Here is a 15,859-nt window from a genome sequence, read left to right as displayed (position 1 = left end):
GCTGTGTATATATATAGTATATAAACATCCTCATGGCTTTGCCCCACCATACCTCGCTTCTCTCGTCTCGTTTTGTCCCCCCCTCCAGCCCGCTCCACTCAATCTCTCTTACACCGTCCCTCCCTCTTCTTGTGAACAATCCCGTTTCTGCTCCTTTTCCCCGACTTGTCCCCTTGCACTGGAACAAACTTTCCCTCCACATCAAGCGAGAAGCACCCTCCTTCCCGTCGAGTTTCCGCTCCTCCCTCAAGACCACCTCTTCTCCATGGCCCATCCTTCCCTCCATCCCGAGGTACCCCCTAATTCCCATACTCACTCCCCATACCTATTCACCATATCACGTTTAGCTACCCTTATTGTACCACTAACAACCCTTGTAAAGCACCTTGAATATAGGCGCTATACAAATAAGAAAAAATGACAAGACAGGATTTAGCTCAAATTCACTGCAGGGTTTTCATCTCCCATAGAATATCAAGTGAGATTTGCTTCCTACAGAAACGTTTTTTGTCCTTTGCAGCACCCACAGCTCAGGTTTTTTTCCTCTTCCTGGTTGTACCCATTTGCTCAAAACGTATCCGGCTGCACCCTTCAGCATCAATAGACATACAAAGTAGACGTCTTCCTCCCCAAGGAGGACACCTAAGGCCATCCCTTCTTCTGGTGGTCTTCACACTCCTTCCATACCAGTGGCATGGTGCGTGGATGGAATGGGCTCTGGTGCAAAGGATTAAATGGGACAGCACCCTGTTCAATTTAAACATTTTGTAGCCCTGGGCCTGGCCCCCTCTAGCCTGTGGGCCCTGGTGCAGTTACAGAACCTGCACACTTCATAGCTACACCACCACTCCATGTATTATAACTTGGACTGGGTGCAGCCAGGCTGTACATTGTCATATCCGTGTTTCTCACTTGAAAAAAATAAAATAAATACATTTTCTTGGCCATTTAAAAATGAACCAAAAATATTGTGTTTTGTATCTCAAGGCAGAAACATGTAAATTGAGGCCAAACAACCATCTGCAGTTTCATAAATCAGTTTAATTGTTTTTTTAAAGTACAAACAGATGACCATCAAAATCGGTTATCATAATGCACACAATTAGTTTGTTAACATGATCATACATGAAAGGCATATTGGAAGGATGGCAGCAACATGCAGTACCCTCTAGTCGAGGCTGCCGTCTGACATGTGTTGCCCTTTGGTGTTATTGTTAATGAGAAACACATCAAGAACAGGCTATGGACAAATTTCACGTGAAATTTTTATTCTCATGCCACCTCAAAAGATAAGTTCAATTCTAACTCTGCATTGCAGTGCAAATTTAGATTATGCATGTGGCATCTCTTTGTCAAACTGGTAATGAACAAAGCTGCCCTTTCCTAGGCTAAGAACATGCAGTGGCAGCACGAGGCCTTGAAGGCCGAGGTTTTTATGATTCTTCACGAGTCAGTCTTTTCCTCATCACAGTAATCATAGCAAAAATCTACAGCAACTCTTCCTAGCTCTCCTCATGTGGACGGAAGCGATATGGAATCTACATTCTGGCCAAAAAAATAGTTTGAAGGCCACATCAATCGAAATTGATTTGAGAAAAGTAAATCTCAGTCACAACTTGAAAGCTCGATTGGTACGATTTGTTTATGTGCCAAGAGCTACTTCCTGTGGTCACCTTGGCCCGAGCGGAGGCCCTGGTGGGGCCTTGCGGGGTACCAGGAAGTGCAGACCGCTCACAGGTTGGCCTTCTCATCAGAGCCGTGCTGGGTGTACGTGTGCACCGCATTCTGGAAACACAATTACAAGTGATGGAACATTACTTCATTATCATCATCACGATCAGCAGTATCCCTGGTTAATCCACTGCTGGATGAAAGCCTAACCAAGCCGCTGAGAAAGATAAAAAGTACAGTACCACGTATACAATGGTGCGTGTATGGTGTGGTTAGGTATAGTACTCTCCATATAATGCAACCTGGATTTAACACACAGGCTTTCGCGACAAATATGATTCCTAAATGATATTTGGTTCAGATCGTGTGCCGTTCACCCTCCACCCAATATAGCCAATTAAATACATCTGTCACAGGAACAAACGTGCCAATTAGCTTCAGCACCACCGGTATGCTGTCGACCAGAACACCCCATGTAACATTACAAAAATTGGCTACAAATTGTTAAATCCAAGTTGACAATAAGTAACAAGTTAAAAATAACGTTACAGAGGAGTTACTGCCTGATGAAAAAAAAAAAACACGGAACTGGAAATTCGATTCCTCCACTGTCCTGCAACCAACACGGCTGTTGCCGAGCTACGATCCTCTGAAAACAGTGGCACGCACAGGAGGGGGGGGGGGGGTAGACGGAGACTGCTCTACCACGTGGCACTGTCGTTGCACCCACGTGCTCTCGGGGGCGGTGGAGGCTGCGGGGTTTATTTTATTATTCAGCCAACTTGGTGTGGCGACATAATAGGGCCTGCCCATTGGGTTTTTACTGTATATCATAATTTTTTTACATGACACATTTCGTAGGACGCAATCACAAGCAAAGGGAAGAAGAAAGTTCCTTGAGCCCTCGAACAGGCGCAGAGAGCCTGCAGCACAGATAGCTGGGACGAGGGAATTCCAGACAACGGGAGGCTACCAGAGAAGGCATGACCCTCCCACTGAGCAGAGTTTGGGGTGACCAGGCAAGGATGCCTTCAGGTCACAACATCACCAGGTGAATGACGTCATGCGATAAAAGTGTCTTAAGTGACCGGGTTCCCCAGGCGAGTTCGCGTACCGAGGAGGAGCGAGCGTTGTGCTGGTTCAGCAGGGCCTTGACGCGGGCGCCCAGCTCCGAATGTGCCAGGGTCAGCTGCTTCACCTGGAAGCGCACGGGGTCACGTACCACGCAGCGGGTGAGGGTCCGTCACGGCCAACGTACAACGCCGTACAAAACAGCCTTCATCGTGAGATTTTCGCTCAATATGTGCATCGACATTGGCACACGCTCGTGCCAACATGTCCACCCTGTACAATATGCACCGCGTGGCAGCTCCCTCAGTGCAGCATGTGAACAGAATCTAACAATGCCACCCGAGTATTTCAAACTGCTGCACCACAGCTGCATGCGAAACAAACACGCTTAAGCAGATTAATTTAAAATACATTTGTGTGTATGTGCGTGTGGATGCGTATACACATGTGTACAGGTGTAGGTGCGTTCGTGTGTATACCATGCGCTCCTGGATGAACTTCTGAGCCTCCTTGAGATTGCCAGCGATGTTCTGCACGAGGCGCGTGCGTTCAACCTCGCTCAGCACGGAGCCATAAAACGTGTTCACCTGCGCAGGGCGCACACGTACGGAGGCACAATGTACACACACAGTCGAACCAGCGCACCCCATAACCAACGCTCCACACACGAGCAGCTGTTGAGATGCTAGTGTGTGTGCGCGTGTGTACAGGTTTCCCTTGCCTTGTGCAGTAGATTCGTTCCAAAAAAAGGGCGCACAAAGCCAAACCGCACGAGATAGCTGTCTGCTAAGTAGCGCATACAGTACACGCAATGTCCCACGTCCGACCGCTTACCCACATACGAGTGAATTCAAACCGCATATAGCAAATTTCGGGTAGAAATTGGTTATCCACATGTGCACAAATTTGCGCACATTGTTTTGTGTGTGGATGCACATACAGAGGATTTATTATTATTATTATTTGTGTGTGTGCGTTCAAATTCTGAATGTGCTGACTAAAGTGTGTGCACCAGCGGCACCCTTGGTGCCTCGGCTTGCGAGGTTACGTGTGCCCACGGGGTGGCCCACCTGCGAGTAGTTGTCGTCGTCGGCAGAGTTGTAGCGTTGCACATCGGCACTGACGGCGAATTTATGCTCGTGCAGGTGTGGTTGTTGCTCAGGAGCGCTGAAGCTGTTTGGGTAGTAGTTGGGTGCACCGGCTGTAAGCAAACGCAAGACAAAAATTGCCATTTACTCGTCCAGTCAGGCAGCTGCAGCAACGTTCTGCTTGGCGGAATAATCGCTCTCCCACTTTCGGGTTGTGCCACGCGTTGTTCGGCACGGTGTCCGACGTGTCGCTCCAACTGCTGTAAAGCTCGCTGCACGTGGAGCAGAGCGTCAGACAACCGGAAAACACAAGGCTACGCAGCAGCACGACTGCGAAAGCCTACGCGGTCTGTTAAGACAGTGCCCGTAATGGGAAGATTGGCAGACGTGAAGCCCAGGGTCCACCTCGTATCATTCTCCGCTGATTATTTCTGCTCAATTCTCCCTGCGTGGCAATGGTGATGACACTGTATCAAGCCCAGACTTTGTTTGCTAGTGATATGCGTGACCATGAATGGTGGTGCCTAGGTCACTTGGGACGCTACACAACGAGTAACCCTTGCCATCATATTAAAGGGGGGGGGGCACGAACAGAGAGGTACACATGCATACACAAAAACATTAGACCCGTGTAATATATTTGATGTTATAAAACATACGAAGAACACAAAGCTGCGTCAGCAGACAGGCAACGCACCCTGGTTGTCGAACATGCACATGGGACCGTCACGCTGGTAGTTTCGGACGCGGGCACGGAACGGGCAGTTCACCGGCAGGTGCAGGTAGTTGGCACCCAGACGGTGCCGGTGCGTATCCGGGTATGAGAACAGCCTTCCCTGAATGTGCGCAACACACACGCGCACCGACACAGGTAAATTCACCCAAAACGATGCTGTGCGTTGTTGTCGTAGTTAATGATAACATCAGCGGTTATAGAATGGGGAGAGGAGGGGGGCAGAGATGGCGAGACCTGCAGCATCTTGTCTGGGCTGGGCTCGATGCCCGGAGGCATGTTGGACGGGTCAAATGCAATCTGCTCGACTTCAGCAAAGTAGTCGGTGGGGTTGCGGTTGAGCTCCAGGCGACCCACCGGGATCAGGGGGAACTCCCCGTGCGGCCACACCTGAGCACACGGGGCACACACGGATCCCTCTCGCGATCAGGACTACGGCACAAGTCTTAACAGGAGTTACCCACGGCAGATGAAACGGCACGTGAGACGTTAACGTTTGAAGTGTTTGATGTCGTGCATGTTTTTAGAAGATGTGGGAATATGTATTTATTTAATATACGAATACACTTTTCTAAGTGCATGGTGGTGTATGTATGTATAATCTATATTTAAATTATTTTGCACCGTACGTAGTCAACCGCGCTAATCAGAGGTGCGGGGGTAGGACAACAAACTAAACACAAAAAGCAGTTGAGCAAAGTGGTGGTAGCTAGCTGCACATTTAATGTTTGCGAGAGGTGAACGCTCTTGATGACATGCCAACACAAACGTAAATATTATCAGAGGAAAGACAGTGACTGGACAAAAAAAGCAGTCCGGAGCACCTGCGGGATCGACAGAGGTACCTTGGTGAGGTCAAATGGGTTCCAGCGATGGACCTCGGCCTGCGCAAAGGTCATGATCTGCACATAGAGCGTCCACGTGGGGAAGTTGCCATCGGCGATCGCCCGGTAGAGATCACGGATGCTGTAGTCGGGGTCAGTACCAGACAACCGCTCGGCCACCTCCACCGGTATGTTACGGATTCCTTGGTCAGTCTGCAGCATGGGGACACGTGTTCAATTAATAAACTAGACAAACAAAAACTCTGAACTATTTTTTTTGTTACCAGGCAAGGCCCACTGAGCCAGAGAGCTCTTTTTCAGAAAACGCCTGGCCACAAATGACAGCTCAACGAAGTGGCCTATTATGTGGAAATGTATAGCAGCAGCAAATTAATCTAAACGCGTGTTTCTAAACGTGGAGGAGGAAACCGAAGGAATTGAAGGAAAATCCATGCGACCACGGGTAAACATGCAAACTCAAAATATACAAACATCATCAGGGTCAGGATTGAGCTCATGACCTCCTGTATACCAGGCAAGGCAGATAATCTCACCACCGGAGTGCCCTAATAAGCAAGCAGCAGTTTCTGCAAGTCTCTACGCACCTTCCATGCTGAACTCCTACCCCCAGGTCCCAGACACAAGCATTATCTTACCCAAGAGATCCCCTCTGAATTGAGATGTGCATCTCCAGAGGCTATGCAGAATAGAGATCACTAATGGACCCTCCGCTCGCAGCTCACCTTGTAGTGGAACTTGCAGTAGACGGCCTCACCGGCAGCATTCACCATCTTGAAGGTGTGGGAGCCGTAGCCGTTCATGTGTCTGTAGCCGTCGGGGATCCCGCGGTCGCTGAACAGGATGCACATCTGGTTCGGAGACAGAGATGAGCTGCAGATTTAGAAATGTACAAATTACAATATTGGAGGTAAATGTTAAATATATCCCCGTCTCATTGCACAAAGAGTCACGAGGCTGGTTTTGCATTGAGCATATGGACTGTGGCCTCTGTTAGTCCGGCTTGGGAGGGTGAGGAGGGTGGGGAGGGTAGGGGCATGACTCACGTGGTGCAGGGACTCGGGGCGGAGAGAGAAGAAGTCCCAGAACATGTCTGGGTCCTTCAGGTGGGTCTGGGGGTTCCTCTTCTGGGTGTGGATGAAAGATGGGAACTGCACACACAGCCACAATGCCGGTCAAAAAAAATGTGTTACTTGCTCCCAATAAGGCCAACAATTTGCACATAAACATCACTCGACACAATGCTACGCACATATATGCTGTGAGGTTCACATATTTATAGGCACTGTAACACCAAACGATTTATCATCAGTAAGGTTCAGCTGTGCTCTAGACAAGCAATATGATTTGACAGCTTGTGTTAATTTACCACATACGGAGAGTGTGCCGTATACTATTGGATACTTGGAATTACACTGAGAGCCAGAAAGGGCTACCACAAGGGTCAGGGAATGAACATAAATTAGATATTATGTTTTGCAAGAGCATGGGAAAAGCAGCGGCTTGGAAGGTCTTCATCCAACCATGGATAGACAATGGCCGCTGCTGGTGATGATTATAGAAAGTGTATCCCAAAGACCAGTAAGTATTGGCGTCACCGCTCAAAAAGTGCACACACAGCACACAAAAAAACAGCCAGGAGATAACGAGGTCAGTGACTGAAAGGTGTAAGCGCTGAGGTCGAGGCCGCAGTGAACAAACACAAGGTAGCCACATGAGCATATAGACAGAGCAAATATGATTAGGCAAGCAAATACCGAAATAGGGGCAAACTGAGAATGTTTTAAAATAATTAACATTCAAGCATAACCTTGTGTGACGCTACATTCACGCGTCAATAAAAAAAGATCTCCAAGTAGCAAAGACGTCGACAAAATGCCACAAGCAAAATACCCGTGCACACGTTTCTAAATGTGTGAACAGACCCATGACAAGAGAATCACTCGTGAAGGATTGGGGAGGGAAAGTTTACGTGGCAAGGAAGAGTCAAGAGGCTACGAATTTAACCACGAACCAGTATCGGGTCGCGGATGAAAAAGATTGGCACGTTGTTCCCAACGAGGTCCCAGTTCCCGTCCTCCGTGTAGAACTTCACAGGAAACCCGCGTGGATCCCGCACGGTATCCGCAGAGCCAGACTCCCCACCTGCTCGCCCGCAATGTACGCAAGCACACGTCACAGCGTCCACGTGCACACACCATCTTAAACGTTGTATTCGTTCCCGGGCCATGCCACAGTTGTTGTTCTCTCTTCACCCTGCGGCCGTCTGGAACGCTCTTACTTCCTATATGAGGAACCCACTGGAGCTATGCACGTTTAAATATAAATTGAAAACTCATTTCTTCAGAAGATCTTTTTGTGTTTAATTTGATGTCCTTCCCCTGCACCTCCGATTATCACGGTTGGCTACGTACGGTGCAAAAGAAGTTCAAAATACCTACATACTTTCCAATATTTCCCTGCCGCCACTCCCTGTGATGTAGTTGTTTTGAAGTCTCTTGAGAGGCAATTGCATTTCGACGCTATATTCGAATATATAATTGTTAATCAGATAGCCGGGTTCGTAGCAAAGTGCACTAACCACAAAACCACTGCTCCACCCTCATTTAGACGCTACATAAATTGGAATTGTTGTTTCTGAAGTGCATATCTTAGTGGATATTTATTACACGTTATGATAATGACCATTATCAGAGCTCAAAGTTGCGTTATTAAAATTATGCTTGTGCACCGACAACTGCTTTCGGAGCATTTGAATGACTCCAATACCAAGATATACAGGCCACACGGCACAAGAGGGCAGACAGGGACACACCTAAACGAGGTCACGTACACACTCGTGCGCTAAAATGAAAGTGCACACAAGGAGGGCAACACTCGGCAATAAACTTATACAGCTCTAACACAAATATCACACAGGCACACCCACACGTTCAAACAGAAAAACACACCAGTAACTGATGCGGCCAAAAATAAATCACACAACACAAGTACACTGTGAAATGCGCACACGCACACATTAAGAATTAAACAATAATTGCAAATTCATCTAAACTTGTCCAGACATGTGGCAACACATACAACTGGTGCAGATGCATATGCTTGAAACAAATATACCCGAGTGCGAATGACAAACAGGTGTGTTGGCTTTCATGCATGTGGCGATACGTATTCTTGTTTGAGTTTATGAGAGCGAGTGCAAGGGTCAGTGTTCAGTGTTTGTGTGCAACCCACCGACGGTGGAGAAGCGCACAGCTATGGGTGTGCGCTTGCCAACGTGCTCAAACACCTTGGCCTTGCAGAAGTTGGTGATATCATGCGTTACCTCAAAGAAGCCAAATGCACCTGCAGGAGCACAAAGACACACATCCATCGTGAGCAGTTTTAGACGGGGAAATTTCAAATTTTGATTGCGATATTGACCCATATTATTGAAATCTTACAGATGGAACAGATGTCACAGGTATCGCTAGATAGTGTCTTGCCAGTGCATCCAGGTTAAGCTGGAGATTTTCTTCTCAGCATGCAATGGGGTTCCTGGATTTCCTATCCAGCAGGGGCTGCTCCAAATAATGGTTCACCTCTGACTGCACCGCTGATGTCTATTCATATGCCCTGCGATGTTGATTCTGCAGTATCAAAACAGCCCATTGTGTCATCAGCTGGCTCTGCTAACAAGTGGCTATTGAGATAATGTTGGCTCCTATTGTGTTGAGTCTGGAGCTACCGTCTCGACTACATGTGGCCTGGTTTTCTCTTCAACACCTCCAGGCAACATCATTGAACCGAGGATCGAGAAGTGTTGGCTTGCCTAACACGCCCATCTCCTAAACTCTTCCAGCAAAGCTCACACAGGTTGTCAGGAGGATCCTGGAGACAGCCTTTCTGGCCTGTCCGTAGCACAGCTCCTATAATTGCATGCTTTTACATTACATACGAGGGATAATACAGCAGCTGGATGTTGCATATGTTTGGTCACTCAACACCTTTGTGATAATATAAAATGGTCTCCAAAAGTGGCAATATCCGAGTCGCAGACATTTTTTGTTTATGTCAAGCAACCAGGTAGTGTGACCACAGAAACTCAACCAGTTCTACCATCACATACATGGCAGTCTCCGGACATCTGTGAAAAGAGCTTTATAGCTCATCGGATTTAGAATAAATACAGATTTCGATTCTGAGTGTCGGTACAGCAATATAATTTCTCTGCTGCATTTACACCATTCTCTAAACATTTCACAACAGCAATGCATTTGCCAAAAAACAGGGCATGCGATTCAGATACATAAAGGTCTCTACAATTTTGACACTGGCATCAGTTACAATGTACGGCACCTTGTTGGAAAATATCAAAAGCAAACGGCATTACCCACAAGGACTTGACGATAGTCTGCCACGTTCCTCTCTATCACGCGGTCACATATATCTTACAATATATCACAGTATCCTCGTATCGTGGCAAAGTTGTAACCACCTGCCTGGGCAACATCCGCCAAACCAAAAGCGGGTGGCTCGCACTACACGACAGAGACGCCACTGCTGCAAACAGTACCTCTGTCGCACGCACGCACGCACGCACGCACGGGGAAAGGCGCGCATGCTGTACCTGCACCCTTGGCGTGCACCACGCGCTCGGGAATGCGTTCGCGGTCAAAGTGCGCCATCTCGTCCGTGAACACGGTGTCCTGCACCAGCAGAGGCCCACGAGGGCCCGCCGTCTGAACATTCAGCTTGTCCGAAATGGGGTTCCCCGCGCCCGTCGTCAGGACATCAGGGGGCTGTCGGGACAACAAAAATGGGCAAAGATGAATCATAAGAAGAATTATGTCTTGACAGTTTGTCAATTCACTTTTGGATGGCAGCCTTCCCCATGCTGTGCGGGTCAAGAGGTTATTTACCACGCTTCACGAGACTGATCAATTCGGATTTGTGAAGGTGCGGAGGGAGCATGGACAATGGAGCAAAGCACAGAACAATTTGGCTGCACTGTCATCTGTTGTCCACAACAAGGAAAGCCCTGCAGCAGCCTATACGGTAAACAAGTTTACTTTTAATCTAGGAAAGCCCCACTCAGACGCAGTCTGAATTAAAGCTGCTTATCGAAGGGCATGAATTCAGTTGGCACAAGAATGGACCTCCCCTTTAGTCGACCTCCGCTGGCAATACATGTATTGAATGTGCAATTCGTATGTCGGTTAGGACATGCTATATTGCGAAAAAGTTATAGGCCAAGGGCCAAATTTTACAAATCAGCATTTTTCTGCAACTTTTATGGGGCAATCTGGTTTTGCATGCATATCAAAGTGATATCACCATATAAACCTATCATATTGTTCGCCCCGTGTTTCTATCTGCGCATTATGTAAATTATAGTGCCGGATTAAGCTAGTGCGGGGCCTGTAGCATATGTTATAAAGGGGCCTTAAATAACTAAAAAAACACAAATATTAAAACACAAACTTTTAACTTACATAGTAAAATAAGTGTTTTTATTTGCTATACAGACAGATAATACGACAAATCGCTAACCTTAAACACCCAGTCGTCCATAAAAGTTGAAGGCGGTATAGTACTATAGTAATCGAGGAAGTGCAGAATCACTGAACCGGAATTGATAGCTTGAAAGCATTTAGCGCGGGGGCCTTGGAAGTGCGGGGCCCGTAGCATGTAGCTACTTCTAGATTTGAAGCTTTCGTGACTGCAAGGATTCACACTCTTAGTTCTTTCAGTAAAGTCACGTAGGTAAAAAAATAATAATTGTTTTTATTTTTTATAAATTTTAATTTCATTTTTTTACCTACGTGACTTTACCGAAAGAACGAAGAGTATGTAGCTACTTGTGGTGCTACTGGGATAATCCGGCCGTTCAAAAGCCAGAGAAAGCTGCCCGCCGCATTCGATGAACGAGGGGACCACGTTACTGCCAACTCGACAAAAGGCCGTGGTGGTGGTGGTGGCGTGTGATGGTGGTGGTTGTGGGGGGCAATGCGCCAACGCCGATGGTCTAATAAGTAAAACAAATAGGGGGGGGGGGAGAGACTGGAGCGCGGTGACCTGAACAGCAACACACAGCAATGTCTCACTCCGCAATGTCCCACTCCGCAGCAGCGATACATCAACAGCTGCACTCACTGTGCAGCAGTAGCAGCAGCAAGCCAGCAAAACCTAACAGTGGCTTTTACACGACAACGCGTTGTTAGAGGTGGAAACACCCACACCTCCCCGTGGCTTCAGGCTGTCCCTCAAACGTGCAACACATTCATGGAGCAATAGCTGCAGCAGCAGTGTGAGCAGCTGTAACAATGTCATTAGAAGTTGCAGCAGTGAGCTACTGTAACAACGTAAATAGAGGTTGCAGCAGTGAGCAGCTGTAACAATGTAATTAGAAGTTGCAGCAGTGAGCAGCTGTAACAATGTCATTAGAAGTTGCAGCAGTGAGCTACTGTAACAACGTAATTAGAAGTTGCAGCAGTGAGCTACTGTAACAATGTAATTAGAAGTTGCAGGAGTGAGCTACTGTAACAATGTCATTAGATCTTGCAGCTGTAACAATGTACACTAATTAGAGGTTGCAGCAGTAACAATGCAATTAGAAGTTGCAGCAGCAGCAACTATAACAATGTCATTAGAGGTTGCATCAGTGAGCAGCAGTAACAATGTAATTAGAAGTTGCAGCAGCAGTGAACAGCTGTAACAATGTCATTAGAGGTTGCAGCAGCAGTGAACAGCTGTAACAATGTCATTAGAAGTTGCAGCAGCAGTGAACAGCTGTAACAATGTCATTAGAAGTTGCAGCAGCAACTATAACAATGTCATTAGAGGTTGCAGCAGCAGTGAACAGCTGTAACAATGTCATTAGAAGTTGCAGCAGCAACTATAACAATGTCATTAGAGGTTGCAGCAGCAGTGAACAGCTGTAACAATGCCATTAGAAGTTGCAGCAGCAACTATAACAATGTCATTAGAGGTTGCAGCAGCAGTGAGCTACTGTAACAATGTCATTAGAAGTTGCAGCAGCAACTATAACAATGTCATTAGAGGTTGCAGCAGCAGTGAACAGCTGTAACAATGTCATTAGAAGTTGCAGCAGCAGTGAGCTACTGTAACAATGTCATTAGAAGTTGCAGCAGCAACTATAACAATGCACAGTAATTAGAGGTTGCAGCAGCAGCAGCAGCGCGTTGAGGACGGCATCAGATAAAATGGCAACAGGAAGATTGTCCCTTGTGCAGCATCTGCGAGGAGCAGCAGCAGCAGCAGCTACTGTAAGGGGCAGTGGCACTAAAAAACCTCCTCATCATCATCATGAAGATGATGATAGAAGAAGAAGAGGAGGAGGAGAGTGTGGGGGAGGGGGGTGATGGCAGCGGCTGAGGGTGTCTCACCGCGCCCTTGCGCGCGTCCTTCCACAGCTGCATCTGGTCCCGGGCCTTGTCCCTCGAATGCTCCATCACGGCTCGTACACGACTCGGAGTCGGCCACACCGACGGGAAGATGCTGCTGGTGTTGTTGTTGTTGCTGCTGTTGTAGGCTGGTGCAAGTGGCAGCAGCAGGAGGATGAGGAGGCTGTCGTCTCGCTGCCAGTGAGGACTGCGCCACGAGGGGAGACCGCGGGGAAACAAATAGGGCGGAGGGCGGGAGGGAGGGCGGCAGCTGCTGCCACCAGGTCACGTGCCGCCCCCGGGCTGCCACTCGACCACTCCACCCCGCCCCCTCACGTCACTCACACGTCACCACCCCCCCTCACCCCCCCCTCACTCCACCCCCTCACCACCCCCCCTCACCACACCCCCCCCTCACCACACCCCCTCACGTCACTCTCACCCCCCCTCACCACACCCCCTCACCACCCCCCCCTCACGTCACTCTCACTCTCCCCCCTCACCCCCCCCCTCACCACACCCCCTCACCCCCCACCCCCCTCACCACACCCCCTCACCCCCCACCCCCCCTCACCCCCCCTCACCTCACTCTCCCCCCCTCTCTCACTCTCACCTCACTCTCACTCTCCCCCCTCTCACACTCCCCTCTCACTCCCCCGTCACCACACTCTCACTCTCCCCCCCTCTCTCACTCCCCCTCACCCCCCCTCACCTCACTCTCACTCTCCCCTCTCACTCCCCCCTCACCCCCCCCCCTCACCCTCCCCCCTCTCTCACTCTCACCTCACCGCACTCTCACATTCCCCCCACAACCACACTCCACCCTTATACCTCACTCTCACACTCCACCCTCTCACACTCCACCCTTATACCTCACTCTCACACTCCCCTCTTAACTCACCCTCACACTCCCCTCTCACCACACTCTCACACTCTCCCCTCTCAACTCACTCTCACACTCCCCTCTCAACTCACTCTCACACTCCCCTCTCACACTCCCCTCTCAACTCACTCTCACACTCCCCTCACTCTCACACTCCCCTCACTCTCACACTCCACTCTCAACTCACTCTCACACTCCCCTCACTCTCACACTCCCCTCACTCTCACACTCCACTCTCACACTCTCCCCTCTCACCACACCCTCACACTCCCCTCTCACCACACCCTCACACTCCCCTCTCACCACACTCTCACACTCCCCTCTCACCACATTCTCACACTCCCCTCTCACACTCCACTCTCCCCTCACTCTCACACTCCCCTCACTCTCACACTCCCCTCACTCTCACACTCCCCTTACTCTCACACTACCCTCACTCTCACACTCCACTCTCAACTCACTCTCACACTCCCCTCACTCTCACACTCCCCTCACTCTCACACTCCCCTTACTCTCACACTACCCTCACTCTCACACTCCACTCTCCCCTCACTCTCACACTCCCCTCACTCTCACACTCCCCTCACTCTCACACTACCCTCACTCTCACACTCCACTCTCAACTCACTCTCACACTCCCCTCACTCTCACACTCCCCTCACTCTCACACTCCACTCTCAACTCACTCTCACACACCCCTCACTCTCACACTCCCCTCACTCTCACACTCCACTCTCACACTCCCCTCACTCTCACACTCCCCTCACTATCACACTCCCCTCACTCTCACACTCCACTCTCAACTCACTCTCACACACCCCTCACTCTCACACTCCCCTCACTCTCACATTCCACTCTCAACTCACTCTCACACTCCCCTCGTACTCACACTCCACTCTGAACTCACTCCCCTCACTCTCACACTCCACTCTCAACTCACTCTCACACTCCCCTCACTCTCACACTCCCCTCACTCTCACACTCCACTCTCAACTCACTCTCACACTCCACTCTCACACACCCCTCACCACACTCTCACACACCCCTCACCACACTCTCACACTCCCCTCTCACTCACAATAATTAGCCAAAGGGACCATGGGGGTCAAACCAGTGGCCGCTTGGCCAAACGCATACGTTACGCAACCCGAAGGTAAATCTTCCCTTAGTTTACATTTATTGTTGATTCGGAACAGACAAAAACGTAATACAATATAGTAATCTTTATCCCAGTGATCTTCACAAACAATTTATATACTGTACGTGTGATCCGATGGCTAATGGGTCTGGAGCTTTGTAGATCTCCAGTTAACAAAAATACGGCAAAAAAAATGCCAAATTGTCATCCAATAAAGTTTTTTTTGGTTTTAAACCCTTCTCCAACCATGAGGAGATTGAGTCACAGGGCATTGCCCGGCCTTGCCTTCAATGACCCTGGAGTGTATTTATTAGTGTTGATGGAAAAGCAGCAAGTCACTCTCGGGTCCCAATCGTCATCCACCAATGAACTCAACATCTGTGCAGTGTATATGTGAATCAGCTGAAGCCTTCCTGTAAACCAAGTGCCGTCTGTGTAGCCCCCCCCCCCCCCACTCTTAATCCCTCCCCTTTCCCCGCCCCCTGTGAAAACAGACGCTGCAACGTGCACCTTCGAGGTGCTCATGTAGAGGCTCTTCCTCACGGACAGTACCATCTTTCCAGACACCTTGGTCACGTTTTCCATTCCCTTGCCATACTTTTCCCTCTTATTTCCTCATAGAGTCAAGTTATATCCTTGACTCTATCCCCGCTTACCATGGTGTGCCATAGGTAAAAAGTTTTTCAAACTATCATGAACACAATACTGAAATGCTGCAGGGTTTCGTTTTACCAAGTGTAAAGACTCATTGACTTCATCATGAAACTAAAGTATATAAACAAATAGTACAATGTTCCCGCTTGGATGAAATACAATTGTGTATCACGTACACTTGTTTGCAATTCCCTTGGTGGCTTCATAGCGATAGCCTACGAGCATTTCTTATCTTACCCCAATTTTAACAATCTTCTCAGTTCATGGACTTTTTTTAGATAATTCTGTGGACTTCGATCCCCTATTCTGTTTTTTGACTACGTGCAGATGCCAACAACTTGGCTATCAGCCCAGCTCATCCTGACCACGCAGCTCAAGCCGTCAACCGAGGCAC

General features: G+C 48.7%; 1 protein-coding gene across 1 annotated transcript; it reads right to left on the bottom strand.

The window, feature by feature from the left end:
• Positions 1-1,021: 1,021 nt before the first annotated feature.
• CAT (catalase) lies at positions 1,022-13,057 on the bottom strand. Its single transcript, XM_061559790.1, has 13 exons — positions 12,794-13,057; positions 10,015-10,186; positions 8,640-8,750; positions 7,420-7,550; positions 6,452-6,556; positions 6,131-6,256; positions 5,409-5,600; positions 4,801-4,953; positions 4,528-4,666; positions 3,813-3,943; positions 3,222-3,329; positions 2,786-2,869; positions 1,022-1,785 (listed from the first exon to the last, which is right to left on the bottom strand). The coding sequence occupies exons 1-13, from the start codon at positions 12,857-12,859 to the stop codon at positions 1,732-1,734; spliced, it is 1,572 nt and encodes a 523-aa protein (XP_061415774.1). The 5' UTR covers positions 12,860-13,057; the 3' UTR covers positions 1,022-1,731.
• Between the last annotated feature and the right edge of the window lie 2,802 nt (positions 13,058-15,859).

The sequence above is a fragment of the Lethenteron reissneri genome, chromosome 26, assembly GCF_015708825.2.
Source record: "Lethenteron reissneri isolate LAM-NWPU_2019-01 chromosome 26, ASM1570882v1, whole genome shotgun sequence".
Classification (NCBI taxonomy): Eukaryota; Metazoa; Chordata; class Hyperoartia; order Petromyzontiformes; family Petromyzontidae; genus Lethenteron; species Lethenteron reissneri.
Note: the sequence above shows the minus strand (reverse complement) of the source record. Positions and strands in the feature narration are given on the sequence as shown.